This window comes from Topomyia yanbarensis, chromosome 3, assembly GCF_030247195.1.
Source record: "Topomyia yanbarensis strain Yona2022 chromosome 3, ASM3024719v1, whole genome shotgun sequence".
In the NCBI taxonomy this organism is placed as follows: Eukaryota; Metazoa; Arthropoda; class Insecta; order Diptera; family Culicidae; genus Topomyia; species Topomyia yanbarensis.
In genome coordinates this window covers 343,175,205-343,198,242 of record NC_080672.1, presented here as the reverse complement: position 1 = coordinate 343,198,242, position 23,038 = coordinate 343,175,205, and the positions used below count along the sequence as shown (strand labels likewise).

Genomic DNA, 23,038 nt, shown 5'->3' with positions numbered 1-23,038 from the left:
CATTATTTACCAAACTCTGAATTTCTAACAAACAATTTGGTTTCAAAAACATTTAAATATGGCTTTAAATAATGTTGAATTATTTGTTACAAAAATGTTACACCTAACGAATGGCTAACATTTTCTCGTTGTTTCACTTCATATAGTTTCGTAGTAGGTAGGAGAAACTGGTCGGTTGCCGTCACTGGTCGGTTGTCGACAATTGATTCGTAGGTTCTGTACTACAACCAAAATATTTGTTGAACAAGTGAAAACCTGTTTAAAAGTTTTTTGATCATTTGCTGAGTATTATAGAAAGAAGCAGATCGATCGAAAAAGTATGCCCATAGAATATTTACGAAGTGAATTAATTTTATATTGTGGTTCAAAAATTGAATGCCACTGAAACGTTCGCCACAATTGTTTTTATTTATTTTACTCCATTTTTGTGGCAAATGCTTAATTCTCTCTAACCTAATCAATATGGGTATTTTCGGAACAGGCGTTACGAGTAGATACCAGAGATCGATTTTGGACGCAATTCTGAAAACCAAGATGGCAACTTCTGGTGAACCGTTTTTGATAATTTACATGGGAAAAGCCCATGGGTCGTGTTTTCACCGCTGGGTAGCACTTTATACACCAAATTGTCACGACCAGAGAGACAAAAAGCCATTCATTAACCACGTAGACCAAAATTTGAGAATTTGATTGCATTGCTTGAAAATATCCCATCACGGTATTACACTTAAATGAGAGCAACAGGAGCACGTCTTACCTGTGAGGCGATCGTAAGCAAAAAGATGGCCGGTCGAGGTTGCTGCGAGCCCTTTGGCTCGTCGTTGCTAACGCTGGTGTGCGTATACGAGCAATGCATTAATGACTCAAAAAAATCGTGTTGCTCAAGGCATTTAGCTAAATACAATGCGATCGTCCTGATCTGCCATGCCAAGCTTTGTAGCGGTAATATTTTATGCTGGCGGCCATTTTGTTTTAGTCTTACGATTGAGTATATGCAATTATGCGATGTTGTTATGTTAGAGCAAAAGTAAAATTATTTGTTTTGTGATTTAAATATAATGTGGTTGTCCCGAATCGTCATGCCTAGTTTTCATTGCGGCAAGGTATTTTTGCTGATATTTATGCGCGAGCTTTTTTATTCAATTTCGATGTGGCGTACTGTAAGGGGCCGTTTATTTACCACGTGGACAAAAAACCCCTCTTTTCTGACCCCCTCGTGGACAAGTGTGGACGATTCATAAACCCCTACCCCTCCCTACGGTGTCCATGTGGACTTTCAAAAAAATGGGTAGTTTCATAAAAGTGGGATTTAGAAAATTTTCCCATGTGGAAGACTAATATGAAGCAAACCTTATGAAAATCGTTCAAATCTCAACGACTTATGATATTTTATATTTACATTTCAAAGATTCATCACAAATAACCTTTGAATTCTTGAATTGGTTCGTTGGTTTCAACCTCTAGCTATGAAATTCAAAATTGATGTGATTAGACCATGTTACAGATGATTGCATCAAGTGATTTAGGGTAGACGAGCCCTTATTCATCTCATTAAACAGGATATCACACTATTTCGTTGATAACTCGACTTAGAGTTAGTGGATTGCGCTTAAATAGGTATCATCATCTTTGCTTCGTTCCTAAGAAGCAGTACAGTTTAAAAAAATTTCCTGGGAAATGTAAAATACTCGCGTTTGAACGAAGCGAAAAGTCGAGCACAACGTACCCTTATTCATCCTACCATTTGAGCTAATGCGTTGAATAGAGATAGCAGATACTGCTCTAACTAATGTGTTCAAATGGGTGAGATGAATAGAGGTGCTAAGATGAATTAGGGAGCAGTTACCCTAGATAAAAAATTCTGATTCTTTTTCGTGCGAGTTCTTATGATTTTTTCGATGATAGTCTTCATACATGTTTTCAATTTTCACACGTGATGCACACGCATATACTATGCTGTTATAAGCACTTGGACTATTTAAAAATCTTGAAAAAATTTGAATATAACCGCTCACACCAATGACAATACAAATTTGTTTCATTTTTATGTAAAAGACAAAAATATGACGACGTGGACATTACCCATACCCCCACCCCCATCCCAATGGACAAGCATGGACTTTCTCGTGACCTCTACCCTTTCCTAAATTGTCCACGTGGTATGTGGATGGCCCTTAAGGCGATTTTTGCGAAATATAATATATGCATGCGGCTGCTGAGTTTTTTCTTTGCAGGCTACAAAGCAGCCATTTCTCATGACAGGCGACCAAGCAGCAATTTTGCTAGTATGAAAAGGCACGTGGTTTACACGCTTTCACAATTCTTTTTTCTTTCGAGTCGCCATATTGTTTTTGGGAAGCCTTTCAGTTTACACGCTTTCACTCTTTCCTTACTTGATTTAACCGCGTGGGGGATTCTAACTGGATTCTTTTTACAATAACCGGCAGGATCGCCAATGTAAGAATTTGATTTTGCCAATGCTCAATCTACTATTAAATTTATTCTATATCATTTTCACATCAATTTGAAAACACGCTTGTTTGGAATTATTATTTTTGCCTTTCTCATATAGAAAGGTTATGCAATCACTCTGAAAAACGTCAACCTAATCCCGGCCCGGAGGGCCGAGTGTCATATCCCATTCGACTCAGTTCGTCGAGATCGGAAAAAGTCTGTATGTGTGTATGTATGTGTGTGTATGTGTGTGTGTATGTGTGTGTATGTGTGTATGTGTGTGTGTGTGTATGTATGTGCGTATGTGTCAAATAATGTCACTCATTTTTCTCAGAGATGGCTGGACCGATTTGCCCAAACTTAGTCTCAAATGAAAGGTGTAACCTTCCCATCGGCTGCTATTGAATTTTGGATCGATCGGAATTCTGGTTCCGGAATTACGGGTTTCAGAGTGCGGCCACACAGAAATTTCTCATAAAAACTATAGGAAAAATTAAAAATAGAATTTTTATTTTTGATGCTAAATGTATTCAAGGTGCATAAAACGTCGAGATGCAAACACGAAAAAAATTTGACGAAGATTCACTTTTTTGGATTTTGCACATTTTTGCCTTTCTCATATAGAAAGGTTATGCAATCACTCTGAAAAACGTCAACCTAATCCCTAAATTTTTTTTTCGACTCGCATAAGGTTTCTGGATTTTAACAGGGGCGTAGTTGATGGTTTACGGAGAGGGGTTACATCCCCCCTCTACTGTTCACTCCCCTCCTTTAAAAATCTCCTTAAATCACCCCTCAGACCACCACCTCATACCCCTCCCTTTCAACCCCATCATCTTTAAACCACCACTATATTACAAAGCATACCAATTTATGCTGGGGAGTCGTTCGTTCATGGGACTTTCGCCCTCCTCACATACCCATCCCCGCATGACAAAATGAGTTAGCAAGCAGATAACATTGATCTAATGCTGATTAGGCTAATGGAGTATGATATTTTTTTGTTTCAAGTGTTTCACCGTCGACACCGTAGGACATTTCCACAATTATGTTGAACATAAAAAGCCTCCGTGTCATAGTTTAGAGAAATGAGAAAGGCACAATTGCACCGCTAGGTGGATTAAAACAGGTTTTTTCATTTGTGATCATTTATCATTATTCCCGAAAATGTGGTGGGAGAGCGGAGTTACCCTTTAGACTCCCCCTCCTTCCCTCTGGCTACGTGCCAGCGTGGACTTAAGTCTGATTTGTCCTAATCTTTAGTTAAAATATAGGTTGCCTGAAACTCACTCAATTGCAATGAATTGCGATCCGCCAGTGCAATAGTAGTACGTAATACTCGCACCAGTTTTTCACATAGGTACATATATTGTGCATCTAATGAAGAATGATGTTCAAAATGCCTTTGATGGTAGTTGAAATGAATAAATTTCCTTTTTTTAATGCAAAAGACTTAGATGTTTTTCTGAAAAAAAAAAATTCTGTCCTTTGAAATGCAAAGAACTTAGAAGAATTTTGGCAGTTTATTTTTTGCGTGGATTTCGAAATTAACACGGTTTTTTTTAAAAAAAATATTTTGAGTCCTTTTGAATGCAAAAGACTTAGAAGATTTTCAGAAAGCTGGAAGACGCGGGTCTGGAAGATTCCTTATGGTGCGGACCTCAACAATATGGATATTTTCGGAATGGTCTTGAAGTAGGTACCAGAAATTGATTTTGACGCCATTTTTAAATCTAAGATAGCGACTTCCGGTTTAGCGAAATTCGCTATAACCCAATCAGTATGGGATGTACAAATAGCTTTAGTTAAGCAGTTGAATTTACTTGCATTTTAGCAATGTGTTTAATTTGAATCAATTAAAACCCCCAACTCACATTACATACATCTCTTTCTTCTCTCATTTCCATTCTCACCGCACTCTTCAAGATGCACACACAAAAATATTTTACATTTCGCTGGTTTATGATTAGATCTTATATTCGAGGATGTTTTGGATGATCGCCCAGATTTTCCATTCAGGAATTTCGGTTAACCGGAAGTCGCCATCTAGAATTTCAAAATGACGTCAAATATCGACATTTGTCTCCTGCTCGTCGAAAACCATTCCGAAAATATTCATATTGGTTAAGTTGTAGAGAATCTCGCTAAGCCGGAAATCACCATCTTGGATTTCAAAATGGCTTCCAAAATCAATTTTTCATGGACAACCTTGGGCTGAAGATGCTGATTTATTTATTTATTTATTCCTGGCACCTGCTCGTTAACACCATTCCGAAAATACCTATATTGATTGGGTTACAGCGAATTTCGCTAAACCGGAAGTTGCCATCTTGGATTTCAAAATAGCGTCAAATATCAATTTCTGGCACCTGCTCTTCAAGACCATTCCGAAAATACACATATTTATTGGGTTATAACGAATTTCGCCAAACCGGAAGTCGCCATTTTGGATTTCAAAATGCCGTCAAACACACATTTCTGGCACCTACTCATCAAGACTATTCTGACAATACCCATATTGCATGGGTTGTAGAGAATCTTGGATTTCAAAATGACACCAAAAATCAATTTCTGGCACCTTCTCGTCAAGACCATTCAGAAAATACCCATATTGTTGAGGTGCGGGACATAAGGAGTCCAGACCCGTCTCTTCCATCTTTCCGAAAATCTTCTAAGTCTGTTGCATTCAAAAGGACTAGGCATATTTTTTTGCAAAAAACGAGATAATTGCGAAATCCGCGCAAAAAAACTGCCAAAATTCTTCTAAGTTCTTTGGATTTAAAAGAACTCAGCATTTTTGTAGGAAAAAGTCTAAGTCAAAGTTCAAAAGGACTTATTTTTGCAAAAACCGTATTAATTGCGAAATCCGTGCAAAAAAAAAACTTTTAAAAATATTCTAAGTCTAAATATATTCTAAAAATATTCTAATATTCTAAGAATTAACGCGGCTTTTTACGCGGATTTTCCAATTAACGCGGTACGTATCCCCCGCGTAAAAAAACCTGAGTGTAATACATTTTCATTATACATGACATGACAACTATATACAAGAAATCAATATTCGAGTTCTAAAATTTTGTAAAAGAAAAGACCGATCAAATCGATAACTTGAACCAGTAATCAGCGGTTTGAGTTTAGTCGTCTTGATCAGCTGGTAGGAGAAACAGGATAATGTTCGCATAATGTATAGGAAGGATGCCCATATGATCTAAACACCAAAAATGGTTTGGTTAAAATCTCGATGTTTCATGCATTTTAAAGATATTTGTCATCCCAAATTCAAATTCTTAGATTTTTTTAGTTCCTTCTTCTATGGGAATTTCATGCGACCGGACGATTAACAGTTTATATTTCCGGAACCATACAACGGATCCGTACGAAATTTTGTAGCAGGAAAACATACCTTTAATTTGAGGCATTTGTGATAATCGGCTAAACCATCACCGAGAAACTGATAATAGCAAAAATAACCCGAGAATAGTAAAAAACTGTATTTGAGCGCAATGAAAACTTGAATGCCCTATTTATCATACAACTGCACGCATCAATTAGCAACCATCCTACCAGATGCGAGCCCAAGAGCATACTGACGACAAAACTTCGTTGACGGTGGTACACGCATTCTTGAAAGAAGCTTATACAACAGGTAAAAGAAGCGAAAGAGATAGCATGCTGGGTGCCGACCACATGTTGTGAGAATGGGAATTTATTTCGGCCGACTGCATGCCCCCACCATCATTTCAAGAACGAATGAGAAGCGCGATTGACAGATCTGTATGCGTACCGCGCAGTGCTACCAAAAGTACAGATGTTTCTATAAAGCTGCAGATTTTTTGAATTGTATAGGTACAGATTAAAATGATGTCTAAGGAAACTACAGCATGGTACATATTTTTGGAGATAAAATGGTAAAACAATCGTTTTATTTGACATTTCTAATACCTAGTAATATTGAGAAAGTGTATATAGGACATATAAATTTACGGAAACTGTTTTTCTTTGGTGTGTAATACAAATATATTTTGTAATTTGACTACTCCAAACAAATGATTTGCTGGCGAATGAACTTATTATTGAAAGCTTAACAATAGAACAAATGATTTTTGCACTAAGAACTCAGTGTGTTTTATTTATTATTGACGGAAAAATAAAGCGAGATTGGAAAGGTTGATGTATAAAACACCCAAATTAACCAAATATTATTCAACTAGCAAAACATTTGCATTAACTTATTGCTGTAAATTTCGGTACAAATTTTCTGAAAAAGTAGCGCGATTTTTTTTATTCCCGGTAAATAATATAAAATGTGGCATCACTGGTACCAGCTTATTTTAGTTTCTCTTTGCCGCTCAGCAGCGAGAGGGGCATGGGTGTCGCAGCTCTCCAACGTGCAATGTTGCATCCGAAGTTTTGTATCACAACAGAGCAAAACTTTCTCTTTTGCTCACCGAAAAAAATCGCGGCGGCCATGTTTAACTCAACAATTTGGTCATCGATGACCAATTGTTGAGCAATGTTGAATTTCGAAACACGCCTAATGGGTCTGACTGGGATGCAATTATTACTGTTGTAAAAAAAGCGTCCATATACGCCAGTAAGTCACTGCTACGTAGAATCCATCTGCTTTGCCTGTTTCTTTCCTTTTCATTGAATTTACACATTTCGTGCTTTCATGAGAATGCGTTCGTACATAATTGATGGTTGTATAATTTGTCAAGATACGCTCATACGGTCAGGTTAAATTCATTTGGGTTTTATTTTTAGATCTTTCTTGAAACGTATTGTCATCATTAATCGCATTTCAGAAGCCCGACAAATTTATAAACCCATATATTAGATACAATTATTGTGATTTGGTACTTTTCAGTTTAAATTGTGTATGTTTCTAAAAATAAAAATTAATAAAAATTAATTAATAATGTCTCTAATTTGAGAAGACATGCATTGCATTTGAATTGAACCACGCATCGTTTGATTTAAATCTATCAACTTGAACCATCGAGAATCAACAACCGGCAGCTGGAATTGTAGCAGCTCCAGCAATTCCCATGGAATGCGCTATCAGTTGTCAGGGTTTTATTGGCAAACACACGATAGTCTTAGCAAGCAGCAGCATTCGTCGAAACCCACTAAAAAGTCTCCTACCGTGATTCTACGAAGCTGATGTTACACGCTAGTATCAGCCCCCCTTGTGGTATTATAGATGAAAACATCGTCGATATTTTCAAGAGGCGAGCAGCATCCTTCTACTCAATATTGCAATTTGCAAGCATGGGGCCAATAATGCGAGTTCGTTGGGAGGAAATATGTCATCGCACTGACAGCTGCTGGGATTAACCTCTTGCAAGTCATTTATTTCGGTATTTTCATATTTCATTCATTTCAGACATGACGTACCAAATTACCAAATTGAAATTGTTTAGCTGTTGTTAATTTTTAAGCAGTAATCGCTTTTCTCAAATACAAGAATCAAACATGCTATTATTCGAAAAGCGCTCAATATGTTTGCGATTTCTTACCATGAAATTACCGACGAAACAAATTTCTTCAACGTTGCACCATCTAAACACGCACAAACACTCTTCACCTAATTACAACAAACTTCATTATGAAACCGCATACTTTTTATTCACTGAACGATTACTCACTTAATTTAAACCAAATCGAACGAATAATCCTTTCATGCTCCACTTTTTTTCTAGCGCACATTCGATTCCAAAATTATTTTTCTTTGGTACTGATGCTCAATACAATTCTCCTCCAATATTTACAAAGGTACGAATCACGGTGTGTTTGGTAGAACAATTTTATTCGAAAAAAATCGGCATCGCTAAAACTTCAGCATGTGATAGAATGGGCTTTTCCCTTTCATTTGAAAGTAAAATTAAAATATTTTTGTTTGAAAATTTAAGTTTTTCAATGAAGCTGGTTCACATTTTTGCCCCTAGGTAGTACTTTAGACATTCAAATATTATCAAAAGTGAGAATCAAAAGTGAGGACAATTTTATTGTGTACTACTTTGTAGAAAACTACATTACGATCTAAAATCGCCAGAGAAAGCTATTAAATTTTTATCAAAGTTTCTAAATTCGCACGGGGCCTATTGGTTAAAAAGCTTTATTCCAAAATCGTTTAATTTGTAAAAAAAAATGGATTGCCTTATTTTAACAGTGTGCTCAGAGGAACCTGAATACTAGCAAAGTCCCATCTTTAAGCGTAAAAAACATAATTCCAGATTCCACCGTTTTTTGCGCACCAATGATATTTTAGGAGCATAGATATAGAGAAGAGTAGATAAAATTTGAACAAAATTAAGACTCTTTTGAAAGATGCTGTGTAATGCAGCTGAATGAAACAGTTTTTTTTTCTGTCACAGATATGTTTGTTTCTTCTTTTTTTCTTCACTCATTCTGGAGTATGCTGGTGGGATATATTTGGCATAAATTTTAACTTTATATTTCATCAAACTCGTCATTTGATTTTATTGCAATTGAGAATCCTGATTGACAGTTTCATGAAGGATAGAAAAATAATTCGATGAGATTTATGTTCAAGTTTGTTAACTTTTGGGAATCGCTGTACATTGGACAAAAATCGCAATAGTAAATGAGAAATAAAGGGTTTGTCTATTGTACGAAGATAGCGATCTCAATATAAAAGTAGATATAGAAAGTATCACCTTTACCCGAAAGACGTGTTGCTGTTAATGTCTTCAGATTCTGAACTGAACTGGCAACGCTGTCTTCTTGATATGTTGTCTTTGCTCTTATCCCATATTATGAAGGAAATCTTCAATAAACAGACTTGTATTACTTTGAGAATTTACTGAATGTATAGTCCAGCCTGATATTTTCTTGTTCGTTTTCTGTTGTGATCCGTGTACAACGAGTAACGACTCCGGAATTTCTTCTTAAAGGAAATTATGAAACTTGGTTTTGTTCCTTTTTCTAAGATTATGTGAAATGTGTTCGATTTGGAAATAAAATTTGAGGACAAGCAAAAATCTGCATCTATAAATTCTGATGAAATGAATCTACCCCAAAAGATAGCAAACATGGATCCAAAACTCGAAGAGCTTTTGTTTCTTTTTCAATCATCTTTATTTTAATGTTGATAAAGACAAACAGGATTCTCAACCCAAAATTGCAATAAAATCCGTCGTTTATTACAATGACTCGAACTGCCTACTTTAGTTCATTCAAATATAAAGCTTTGAATTTAAGCCAATTGTATTTTACCAGGCAGGATAGGATCAGGAAGAAGGGTCATTCTAGTTTACATTAGCTATCCTCTAGAGCGAGAAAAGAAATGAAAAAGGCATGATGAAATCCGTTACTACATTAATCAACATCTTGAAAAGGTATAAGATTATCGAATAAATTTGGTCAACACCTTTCCACACCTCCTTGTTCATAAAGTGTCATTTTCGCCCAAGACCCGGAGAAATCAAAAATATATTTTTTCGGCTGAGAATGGGACTTTATATACATTGAAACCTATCTGAATTTACTGTTCATTTAAACCCAACATTTTTTTGTAAGTCCTTATTAATCGATTTCTTAATCCAAAGGCCCTAAAAACTGATAAAATTTTAATAACTTTCTCGAGTGATTTTATATCGATTTATAGCGTTCTACGAAGTTGTAGACAATAGGATTGTTCATCAAATTCTCACTTTTAGTATTTTATGAATGTATATAGTACCAATTAGTAGCAAAAATGCGAATAAATTTCATTAAAAAACTTAAGTTTTCAATAAAAAAACTTTAAAATAAAAAGTTATTCTAGACCCCCCGACAGAATATTTTAATTTTACTTTCAAATGAAAGAGAAAAGTCCATTCTTTCATATCTCGAAGTTTTATAGATGCCGATTTTTTTTGAATAAAGTTGTTTAAAAAAGACACCGTGCGAATGCTTGGAAAAGATAGTCGAAAACCATCAAAATTGATACATTTAATCAGTTTTTAATTATGTTGCACAATATCGAAAATATCGCTTCCCGAAAATTTCCCTGGCAGCACTGCTATACCGGAATCCTACCAAACTAATAGCAATAACATCAGTTCTACGAACAATACTTCTAACTGTAAGCGCTCAAACGAAGGGTAATAGGCCTAATTACCAGCCTTAGTGAGCCAGCTAGGGTGCTTCTTCTGATTTTCGTTATATGTTAATTTCAATAAAATAATTTAAAAATCGGGTGAGCATATTTAATTTGTTTTACGGATTCTTGAATTAGAATACTTCTAACGTTTCAATATAGGGGCCCCGTTTCAAAATTTTCAGCCGGAATTTTACCCGAGTTTTTGAACGTGAATATTTGCCGTTGTACGGAATGAAAAATTAAGATTATTCCGCTATCTTATAGGAAATATGTACAACAATTTTGTATAAAATTCCGTAGGATGTACAATTACTAAAAATAACGGATTTTATGAAAGCAGTAATTATCTGATCTGATGATTGGTCGGTACAATTCGATCAAGCAGCGCGCGTTGTTAGGAATGCCCCTTTGTCATCGAGTGAACGGAAACAGGTATAAAAAGGGAACATAAGAAAAAAAAATCGTTAGTTTGTGTTCTGACGTTGTAAGCGTAGCAACTGCTGCGTTGCATGTCAGCTCGCATTCTTCGGTGATATGTGGTAGGTAATACGTTGGTAATACACACGGAAGATACAATGATGAATTGATGACATACCACAGAAAAAGCAGAAAGCTCTTTCTTTTGGTGCGAGAGAACCGCGCTTTCTTGCTCTTTAAATTATATGTGGCGTCAGGTGCGTGTACAGATAAATTCACCACGGTGCGCGTTCCGGAGGCAAACTGGAACAAAGTTTTACGAATCTTCTATGTTTAAGTTAGGTTTATGTGCGGCTAGATGACGCAATGTACATTTTACTTATTTTGTTTGCATATATCGCGGCTCAACAAGTAAAAAGTTCCATTAAAAGTAATGTCCTGGTACTGCATTCGTTGTCGATTATCATACGTGACAATTGCAGAGTTATTGAGAAAATTCAAACTCTAAGAAACCTGCTTGGTTAAGGATTGAGCATAATATTATTTACGAAAAGATGGGGTAAACGCGCCTAAGGAAATAGGATAATAGCTTAGCTATATAACATTAATTAGGAGAATTGAATAAATATCATTCAACCAACATTTTCCCCTGTAATTGCAATCATAACGCTTTGCAAAATGTTCAAAAACATGTAAGATATACAATGTTTCAAAATCATTATAAATTACACTTTGGAAAATGGTCAGGACAAAACGCACTTGTGCCGGGGTAAATCACCGACAAACCGACATGACAACTAGAACGATTTCGGTGAAAATTTTCGGCAAATAATTTAAACTAAATTACGTCGGAACAGAAGCTCCATCCGTATAATGAGTTACACATCATTACGAAACACGTCTTTTGTAAAAGAACACTAATGTACTCTAGTAAAAGTCTAGACAAGATGAGTTTGACATATTCAAACGAGCAGAAGTTTTTTGTATTCACATGAGCATCTTATATAAACATTTCAAGTAGAAAGTACAGTGGTATTGACCAGTGGGGCCATTTTGCAGTCAACTGCATCAAGAATACTTTTACTGCGTGGAGAAAGCTTATCAGAAAAATCTAAAGCTGAAAAAATGCGGTCCAAAATATCAGATAATTTTTTTAAGTCTTTCTTTCTTTAGTTGGGATATGGGGAAATTTGGGGTTTTTGATGTCCCAGAAAGTGCTGGGAACTTATTTTCTGAGCTCAAGGTTCTGAGATCATGAGCTGTTTGCTTCGGGTTTGCACCAGTACTTCCTCGAGCTGTTAGTTTTAGAGGACCTTGAAGGGACACCTTCTGGCCTTCACAACGAAGATTAGGTGAAGAAAAGTTCCTCACCTTTTGCTTCTAGGCGCAGCAGAAGATGTGCCCTCCTAGGATTCATCCGAGTCCCATTTGTCAATAGATAAGTTAGTATAGATATTCGAAGAGACCGGTAACGAAACTTTTTTTCAACTTTCTGCGAAAGATCACTTAGAGCGTCCCTGAAGGGAGCGCTTGAGTTTCTCCTCGCTATGTTTGTGTACGGGACATGTCCACAGTACACGGAAGAAATTCCGTTAATAAATTCATGAACAAATGGTTACGATATCGTGAACTGGACGATTTACGGAAACCGTGACCAAGTTCCTGAAATTATAAATAATAAACCTCGTATTCATGAAACTATTTGTGCTTTCTGAAAACCAGTTCGCCCCGAATATATACATAGCGTTACATTACAATCATTGGTTGGGTTTCAGTTGTTGATCCCTAGACATGTTTAGTTTTTGTTGTGAGTCCTGTTCATGATTTGGGAATACACAGTCGACAGTCAAACGTTGTTCATGATTTCAAGAGCTTCATCACGATTCTTGTGAGTTCTCGTGACGTTAGCGGGATTAAAGTTCATAATTTCAAGATCTTATTCGTGATGTTCATAATCATAATTCGCGTTATCGTGATATTTTAGTCATGAATAGAATAATTCATGTTCATGATTTCAGGATCTTAGTCACGATTTTAGATATTTTTGTCACTAGTTGTGTGATTTGTGTTCATGATTTCAGGATCTAAGTCACGATTTTCGTAATTTCTGTTCATGTTATCATGATATTTTATTTTAGAGCTTACTTTCAAAGAATGATGTAACTAATGTTCATGATATCAGCAGTTTTATCATGATATTCGTAAATTCTTTTCGTCTTATCGTGATCTACTATTTTTTGGTTACTAACGGTGTTTTTACTCGGAATAACGTGATAATATGAACTGGATTATTAAAATAAGACTCATTCGCGATACCTTGTTCTGTGAACTATATCACGCACACTATTTGAGGTTCTCAGTGCAGTTTTCGTTTTCTGTCCGGACATCACAGTGAACCTTATCAAATGAATAACGATGTACGAGGTCCTCATAGTTTGTTTTTATATCTACGACTCGTACCTATTACTGGCCGCTAGCAGTTGGGTATTTCATGAAAAAGTGCATGGAACAAAAATTATTCGACGAATAATAGGGTGAAGTGCCTATTTTCACCATACTAAGGAGGGCGCCTCACTGATTCATTAATTACTCGGCCTACAAACAATGGAATGCGTACAAATTGGCATCAATAGCTTTGCTTCGTTGCTAAGTACCAAGATAATAACATACAAGCGCTGGAAACAGTGAAATTCTCGTGTTTGAGCGCAACGAAAACACGAATCGAGTGCCCCTATTGTTGCGCTACCATTTGACTCAATGCGTTAAACAAAGATGGCAGACACTGCTCTAACCAACGGCTTCAAATGGGTAGCGTGATAATAGAAACATAGCAATAATGGGCTCATCACCCTACTACAAATTTTGTGAAAGAGCTCACGTAAAAATTTCATTACCATGTTGTACGAAATTGTAAATTATTAGGGATATCTTCTAAATGTCACAAGCACGCAAATAGATACTAGATAGATCGTTAATCATGTACTTGAAATCATGAACTAGTTCACGAATATATGAATATTTTATAATTTCGTGAACTTTTTTACGAAAACGAAAGATGGGTTGTGACCATTAAACTAATTATCATGAACCAGTTCAAGAATACATGAATAATATTTGATGATTTGGTAAACCCTTTCACGAGCACGGATATTGGATCGTGACTAATATACAGTTGTGATTCGCTGGTTGGGCCACAGCCTTGTCCAACTAACGAATTTGATTCGTTAGTTGGACCGACTGACAAATGTCAAAAACTCTCCAAAGGAGATGTTGACAGTGTAAATGCATCTGTCCACATCTCTAATTATTGTCAGATTGATTGTCAAAGTAAATTTGACACGAGATTTTGTCGTTCAGATGCTTTATAGTTGGACAATGATCCAACTAGCGCAGGTCCAACTAAAAAGCGGTCCAGTTAAAAAATGTCCAACCAGTGAATTTCGATTGTATTAAGGATCATGAATTTGTTCAAGAGGATTGAATGAATTCATGAATAAAACACCGAATTTCGTGAAATAGTACACGGAAAAATTGCCAGAATATTTTGATTTTGGGAACTAATGTTCCTATATCAATGAAAAAATCATGTGTCAACCTTTGGTTTTACGAATAATGTTCATAAAGTTGTGAACTAGTTCGCGTACTGAGAATCGAACTAGAAATAACTTGGCGGAAACCGTGACTGACGTTCACAAAACAAACACGGGATATAACGAAAGCTTTATTCAGGAAATTGAGAACATAATTATAAAGGTTATAATTTTTGTTCATGGTCCTGTTTTCGTAACGTAAAAACGTGATTGTTCCAGACTTCATTGCACTTTATTCACGATTTTGGGAACAATTTTTTTCGTGTAGAGACATTTTTAACATCCCTTCCACATGAATCATCCACATGATTCCCACCGCATTTCCAACAACGTGTCTTATTGCTACAATGGAAGTGCCCTTTTTCCGTCAGCTGTGACTGATGCTGAATGCAATGAATGTTTGCACTCCAGTATCTTTACTGACTGAAACATAGATCTTTGAAACAGTTAACCCCATGTGTCAGCAAATCCGCGCAATTCAAGCTCAAATCGGAGGTGACCCTGTAAATTGGTTTGATTCATACTATGTTGCGTTTCGGCTTCGCCTCATCAGAAACCGACACTAACTTTTTGTCGGAATAGATTAGCACAGGCTTCTAATCTATCTATCTAGGTAAAGGTTTCTGATGAGGAGAAATTTTGGTTTTTACCAAATTTTCCTCCTTAGGGTGAAATATAGCATAGTGCTTTCGCATAGGCCTGCTAAGCCAAGACAAGTTTCGGCTTCACTGTGTCTCATCGGCATAAACAGAACTTCTGCTCGAACGGGACGTCACGTTTGATCAGTCGTTCGATTGAAACACTAGTGTGTTTTAGTTTTAAGGGATTTGCGTCAAGCCGGCGCTAATCTATTCCGACAATAAGTTAGTGTCGGTTTCTGATGAGGCGAAGCCGCAACGCAACATAGTATGTAATAAGGGTTTGTGCCCTCCTGTACAAAGACTGGTTTTCACCAACAAATTTTCACCCTAGTGAGAAATTTTGGTTTTTACCAAATTTTCCTCCTTAGGGTGAAATATAGCATAGTGGTTTGATTCGATTTTGTTTCGACGTCCACCTCAGGCCCTGAGGCCAATCATTGTCAATTTTTTCACGGGCTTAATGCCCAGTGCACGTTCTTAGGAGAACCAAGAAAGGAGAACGTAATGTAATAGCAGTACTTATCTTTTATAACGGTATCCAGGTAGCTCACAAGATGATAAACACTGCATCTGCTCTGCTGATTGAATAACGGTTAGCGCACATATACTAAAGAAGAAAAAATTCCAAAACCTCGAAGAGGCGAAGAACGCTCAAGATGTCCTTGAAAGTGCATTAGGTAACTTTGCTTTCCAGTGCTACACTGCATGGACTGAAAAAAAACGTCTAAACGCTCTGAGAGTCACTGTGCGAATGACAAATTGCATTTATTATGTAGGCATATGGTCTGTTCAGCTTCGTGCTAGTAGCTGGGGCCAAATGGAAACGTACAACTGATGAAAACAAAAAAAATACGGTGCATTGAAAATAAAACAGTTATCAGAAAATACCTTCTGAATTTGAAAAAGGAAACATGCGGAGATTGTTAGACTTAAAACATTGTTGCGCACTGTTATTTATCAAAGTCTCAAATTCTCGGACAACGGCAATTACCAGGCAGTAGTTTAAATGAAAATGACAAATATCTATATTGGGTAATTGAGCCGAAAAAAACTATTTTTTCCATACACTCTTTTAACTTGGATTGGCAGAAATCAGTATATTTAACAAATTGCTTAAGGGGTTACATACCTTTTTGTGCGAAAAATACCAAGAAAGTTTGAATTTGCACAAAGGCATAAAGCAATGATTTCATTACATCAAACTCATAGTATTTCGGCAGTACGTTTTCAGTGATATAAATAAGCATCAGTTTATAAAAATATATGGATAATTGGCTGAGTTATATATCCCAAAACCCTTCTTATTAAAGAAGTTTGCGGTGATCACGATTGAAGACCAATAGATCAACTAAAATTCCAAAACTAAAAAAAATCCATTGGAATATGAGTATTCCTCGTACCTTAACGATTAGTTGAATAACTGATTCCACCATCCTACCTCATCGGCAGCTATTAACACTAATTCGATGCAATCCGATATCTGGCAACACAAATCTCACCTCATCACCCCGTCCACCATCATCACTTACCTCGTCACGGTGACTTTCGCCGATTTTCCTCTCCGGCGACCGACCGCGGTTGCCACCTTGGGAAAGAGGTCCTTCAGCGCGAGCTCCTTTCGCTTGACCGCCCGCGGAAAATCGTAAGGAAGTGTCGCAAGAGCAATCGTATCGATCCGCTCCCAGTGGACACCTGCTGGTCCGCTCTTGTCCGGATCACCGTACAGCAGTTTCCACTTGACGTAACACAGCAGCAGCCGCCCGTACGATTCCACGCTGTTGGTTGTGACAGTTGCCGGGTCCAGCTGGGCTAGAAACCTCTCGTAAACTGGCCCGAGAATGCACTGCCATGCCGGACCCGTTTCCACTCTCAGCAAGGTCAGCGTTATAAAGTATTCATCCCGGCGGAATATCAACCGCAGGCTGCTGATGATGGCATTTGACTCGTGCTGGAGTTGCTGCTTTCGCTGCTGCTGCTGCTGCTGCTGATGGGTGCTGCTGCTGTTGATGCTTTTCGTCGTCGTTGACTCCACTTGTCTGTGGATGCCCCGGAGCAGATTGCATTTTCGTTGAATGAATTCGGCCAGCGCATCGATGTTGATGTGATTGCTTTTGACTTCTAAGGCGGACTGTAATTAGAATTGAACGTAATTAGGCGTAAGTGATGTTTGATTGGTTTGCCCTGTATTACGAGAAATCTGGTACTTGAAGATGGCATTGTTTCACTATGTTTAGTGGAAAAAATATTGTTTTTTTTTCAAATCTTACCTATCTATTATTGGTATAATATCAATGATACTATGCAAGAACCAAACAGACTCAAACAACTTTGAATACTGTATTTGCATCACATGGGGCGCCCTCTAATTAATTTTAGTCTAGAATCAATCTACCCGTTAGAACCAATTAGTTAGAGTAGGCTGCGCTATCTCTGTTCTACCTATTGGTTCAAAGGGTCCGATTCGAATTTTTCGCTTTGACGTAGGACTACGTCGTTGTTTTTGCTATGGGGATTAGACCGGCAACAATTTTGACTTTTTTTCGGAACACTGTTATATCAAACGGTAATTGGCTTCACATACCATTTGTCAAATATGAGCTTTTTCCAATAACTCTAGTTTACTCACAAGAGTTTTCAAGTTTGTATGTGGAAATATATGAAAAATTGCCAATAGAAACAATAAATTCAGTAAAAAATTACAGTATCATCTTGGGCATCCCAAAATCTGTAAATATATAGCTTAAGGTGTAAGTTTGATCTTTTATTCGTTATTTATCGATAATTGGAAAATGTATTTTTTTTTTCGAAGATTAAAAATAGCGACTCCAAATTGGCGGATCTCGTCGGTCTCTGATCACGAAACATTTTCAAATATTGCTTGATTATCCGCCGAATCCAGAAGAAGGTCCGCTTAACTCACAATATCATATTAGCATAAAAAGTGACCCTATATACGAGATATAGAGAATAGAATCATTCTGGCATTTCTCAGCCTATTTTACAAATTACATATCGTTGTATCCGGAATTAAATGTTCTATCCAAATTTTTAATTAAACAGAAAGTTTTCTATGAAAAATGTAAAGCAATTTACATATTTTTCATGAAAAAATCGACAAATAATATTATATTCATATTGTTGTCCCTAAACCGCCTAGATTTTTTAATAGAAGGACATAACATAGCCCTTGGAATGGTTTATTCTGCTTCTTGCCAGAATCGTTGCGAAATCGAAAATGGAAAATGACAGCGTAGCTAATTTGCTAGTACCGAAGGTCGCAAAAAAAAATTATTTTTCGATATATTCCAAAATTTTGCGGTTACAAAACATTTTCAAACATTATTTTGTGTTGTGGCTGTTCGGCTATCTATGGGAGCTGTCCATCAATGTCAGCTTCTTTCTCCGAACAGCCTAGATAAGCCGTGTAGTGTCGGTAGTGGTTGTTTCAACCGGCTAAGAATTACACTACGGACTACCTGTTCCGGTGGTAACACCAAACAGGGAACCTCAATTCCATAGTGTCATGCGACCCGTGCTATGGGTAAAATTGTTGAGGGGGTTTAAAATATTCTCAATGGCGAACGGAGCCTGGGAAGACCCGGGCGAACTCCCCAGTAACTGGCTGTGGTCCACTAGGAGGTTGATAACTCTATTATCTTTCTCCGGACAAAACCAGCCTAGAGGCCGCGTGGCATCCGGCGGGTTGGAGTATGTCAGTTATGGAAATAACTGTCAAATTCATTCCCAAAGGTGGCCGCGTCACTTATGAGGAGGCAAAGAGCTTTAGACCGATCAGTCTGACCTCCTTCCTTCTCAAATAAGTGGTACGTTTAATCGACCACTACATTCGGGATGGTAGCTTGGGCGAGCACCCGCTGCATGCAATGCAACATGCATATCAGCGGGGGAAGTCTACTACCACCCTGTTACACAATGTTGTCTACAACATTGAAAAAGCTTTTTCACAAAAGCAATCAAGTTTAGGAGTTTTTCTCGATATTGAAGGTGCTTTTGACAACGTGTCTTTCGAATCCATTTTGGAAGCAGCACGAGATCATGGAGTACCTTCATATATCACGAACTGGATACACGCAATGCTTAGCAACCGACATCTGTGCTCATCGGTAAGACAAGTAGAGATGAGGAAACTGAGTGTCTGCGGATGTGGTATGCTGTCACCACTTCTATGGAACCTTGTCGCCGATAGCTTGTTGAGAAAACTAAATGAGCTTGGGTTTCCGACGTATGGTTTCGCCGATGATTGTCATATGGTGATCACCGGTATTTGTATTGGCACACTTTTTGATTTGATGCAACAAGCCTGATGTGTTGTTGAGCGGTGGTGTCTTCATGTTGGACCATCAGTTAATCCAAATAAAACCTCAATGGTGCTTTTCACGCAACGAAGGATTACAACCGGAGCTCGTCCATTGCAGTTTTTTTGACTCTGAAATTATTGTCGAAGATCAAGTTAAGTACGTTGGGGTAATTCTCGACTCAAAACTTAATTGGACAGCTCACATCGATTTCAGGATCAAGAAAGCTTGCATGGCCTTTGGCCAATGTAGACGGGCTTTCGGCAAATCTTGGGGACTCAAACCCAAGTACATTCAGTGGATCCACACAACAATTGTTAGACCAATACTGGCATACGGGTGCCTTGTTTGGTGGCAGAAGGGAGAAGTCATGACAATCCAATCAAAGTTAAACCATCTTCAGAGAATGGTCTTGATGGCGATGACTGGTGCGTTCTCGACAACACCTACTGCTGCTCTCGAGGCACTCTTGAACATAAAACCACTACATGTGTTTCTGAAACAATAAGCATTTTCTTGTGCATACCGTCTTAGGGTTACTGGGCTCTGGAACAGTAACTCAATATATCGTGTAACCACACAGGACTGTGGCCCCAAATGGTTACTTGGGATGAATACACACTTGCTCCCAGTGACCTTACACTCACATGTAGTTTTCCTTCTAAAACTTTCAATGTGAGAATTCCTCTTCGTGAGGAATGGCTGTCTGGCTGGATGGAGCGACAACTTGAAGAATACGTAGTTTGTTATACGGACGGTTCTTTGTTGGAGGGCCGAGCCGGTGCTGGTGTCTATTGTCATGAGATGAGATTAAACCAATCTCATTCGCTTGGTAGATACTGTACCGTATTCCAAGCAGAAATATTTGCGATTCTGTGTGGCGTACAATCCGCACTTCAACAGGGAATTTGCGGTAAAAGAATCTATTTTTGCTCTGACAGTCAGGCTGCCCTGAAAGCACTTAGTTCGGCAGATTCGAGATCGAAATTAGTAATCGCATGTCGAACTCAAATCGAAGAACTTAGCATTTCAAATGCTATCTACCTTCTAAGGGTACCCGGTCATTCCGGTATTACTGGAAATGAATGGGCGGACGAATTGGCTAGAGCTGGCGCTGCGACTGATTTCGTTGGTCCAGAACCAGTTCTACCACTGTGAATAAGTTGGATAAAGCACAAGATTTGCTCTGGGGCTGCATTCGAACATGCCAACCATTGGCGTAGCTTGCAAACTTGCGTTCAAACAAAGGCTTTTCTGCCGGATGTGAGTCCGAAAATGTCAAAAAATGTGTTGCATTTTTCCAAGCACAACTGCAGTATTCTGGTCAGGGCACTGACTGGACATTGCGAACTCAATTATCACATGGCTACTATTCAGCACGCTGAGTATTATTCATGTGATCTTTGTGAATCCGATTACGGAACATCATATCATTTGAAATGCAATTGCCCTGTATTAATGCAATTGCGCATCCGGATTTTTGGTTCTCCATACAAAGATGGACCTATGTACAGAGAGCTGAAATTTAAGGATATGCTTTTGTTCCTAACCCAGTGTGGTAAAGAGCTATAGTTTTTTAGCCGTATTTGAATGACAATATCTCTTCGGGGGTGTTGTCGTTCTGTTATCTCAATATCCCCTCGGGGGTGTTGATATATCCGCTCACTGTTTGAGTAGAGGTTCTAAATCCCTCCGGGGGTTGGAAGTTTTATTCCTGCTGTTGTAGCACCTGCAGATCGTTCAGCATCACTCCGGGGGTGCAGAATGCTCTGTTTTAATTGTTCTGTGTCGCTGTTTTCCTTACCCCTAACCTTACCACTTCCCCAATCCTTCCCATCAGGAAAATGATGAAAAGACGATTCTTGGCAAGGCACAAATCTCCGATCAACATGGGGAACGTGCCATTTGAGCCAGACGCTACTGATTCCTGATTCCTGCATCTGAGATCAACAGCCTGTCCTAGGCCACCTGAAAAGTAAAAAACACTGTAGCAGCGTGTGGTTAAAGCAAACTGACTGTACCTATGGAAAGCATTCGGTCTGCTGCTTTGATTAGAGCAAAGATTTATAAACTTACACAGTTGTATTAAGTGTTGATTAAGTTAGACCATGTTTCGTAAGGTTAAAAAAGTGAATACAATCACGCTCCTCCTACCCGAAGGTATCAGACCCGAAATGAGTATTTTTAAATGATACATCAATATGATAATTAAGGCCAAACGGCCGTTATGTTTATCGTCAATTATGCCCAATGTCCATTATGTCTGACGCGTAACCTGACACGTCTATCATGCCCAAAGTGTTTATGCCCAATATGGTACATCCTTGCTAAACATCCAATCAAAGTCAATTTTATGGGCTGCTTCTCAAAAGCAGATTTTGGGGTTTTGCACCTGTTACCGAGTACCATGAATGCTCCCAGGATTGGGAAAGGAATGAAACGCAGACAGACTACATCCGGTAGGTGCATATTGATTGAAAAAAACAGCACTGCCGGCTCTGTCCTGCCGGAAACTGGCAAATTTCGTCCTATCACTAGATGGGCCTTAGCAGTCGCCTGATGCTAATCCAATTGAAAATGTCTAGCCCTGTTTGAAAAACAAGCTTAGAGGTAAACGTGTCCTCAATTTAAAATAGTTCACCTCGACGAAATCGATGAATTTGGGGAGCATTTTCCGATCGATATGGTGAAAGTTTAATAGAAAGTATGCCTAGCAGATGCTAAGCCATTACACGGTGCTACAGTGATTTTGTACTTTTTAAGTGCATGGTATAGGTTGAGGGTCTCATAAAATGGAACAGAAAACAATGTTTGAAAACTTCTGAACACCCGCAAAATCTAGATTTATACAAATAGAAAAACCTTTTCTGGGTCTTCGACACAAACAAATTTGTTACGTAGCCATTTTTCAATCAATTTTCTATTTATTTTAGCAGTTCTGGAAAGTAGAAAAATTGGCCTTTCCAACAGTATACTATATTATGCTGTTTTGTATGAAATATTGTGTGATTTTGGGACAACAAAATAAAAAGTACACACCTAGAAAAAAAAATTACATTTGACGTAAACAACATTGCGACGTATTTTGCTGTCTAATAATGGAATTTTACATGTTTTGATATGTGAAATAAAATATTGTGTCTCTTTTGATGTAGAACTCGGTTGCATGGAGATGGAGAATTGTGAACAAAGCACATTTTTACATATTCTTGAATGTAAATTCATTTGAATTGTGACGCTCCTTTTATGTGCATCTTACGAGATGTAAATATTTTTAAGTGTGTGCCATTTTTATGAGATTTTTCAGTTCAAAATACATATATGAAAACGGTTCGACCTTTTTCCAAAGACAAGCCTAGTTCTAATGATATCTCGAAGGAACGCTCAATTTCGTATCCAGGGATTAAAATTCCGCATCAAATCATAAAAATCAGTCGAAAATTGTCGGAGTTATTCAAATTTTCTCACATTAGGAATTCTCGCTCACGAAGTGTTAAAGCGAAAAATGCACTT

General features: G+C 37.8%; 1 protein-coding gene across 4 annotated transcripts in view; it reads right to left on the bottom strand.

Moving 5' to 3' along the window:
• The window catches only part of LOC131689118 (uncharacterized), a 244,500-nt gene that overhangs the window by 25,098 nt on the left and 196,364 nt on the right, over positions 1–23,038 (bottom strand). For all 4 annotated transcript variants that reach the window (XM_058973961.1, XM_058973960.1, XM_058973962.1 and 1 more), the window contains exon 6: positions 16,739–17,337. In XM_058973961.1, coding sequence (XP_058829944.1) covers positions 16,739–17,337 — 599 coding nt within the window. The remainder of the gene's footprint in view (positions 1–16,738; positions 17,338–23,038) is intronic.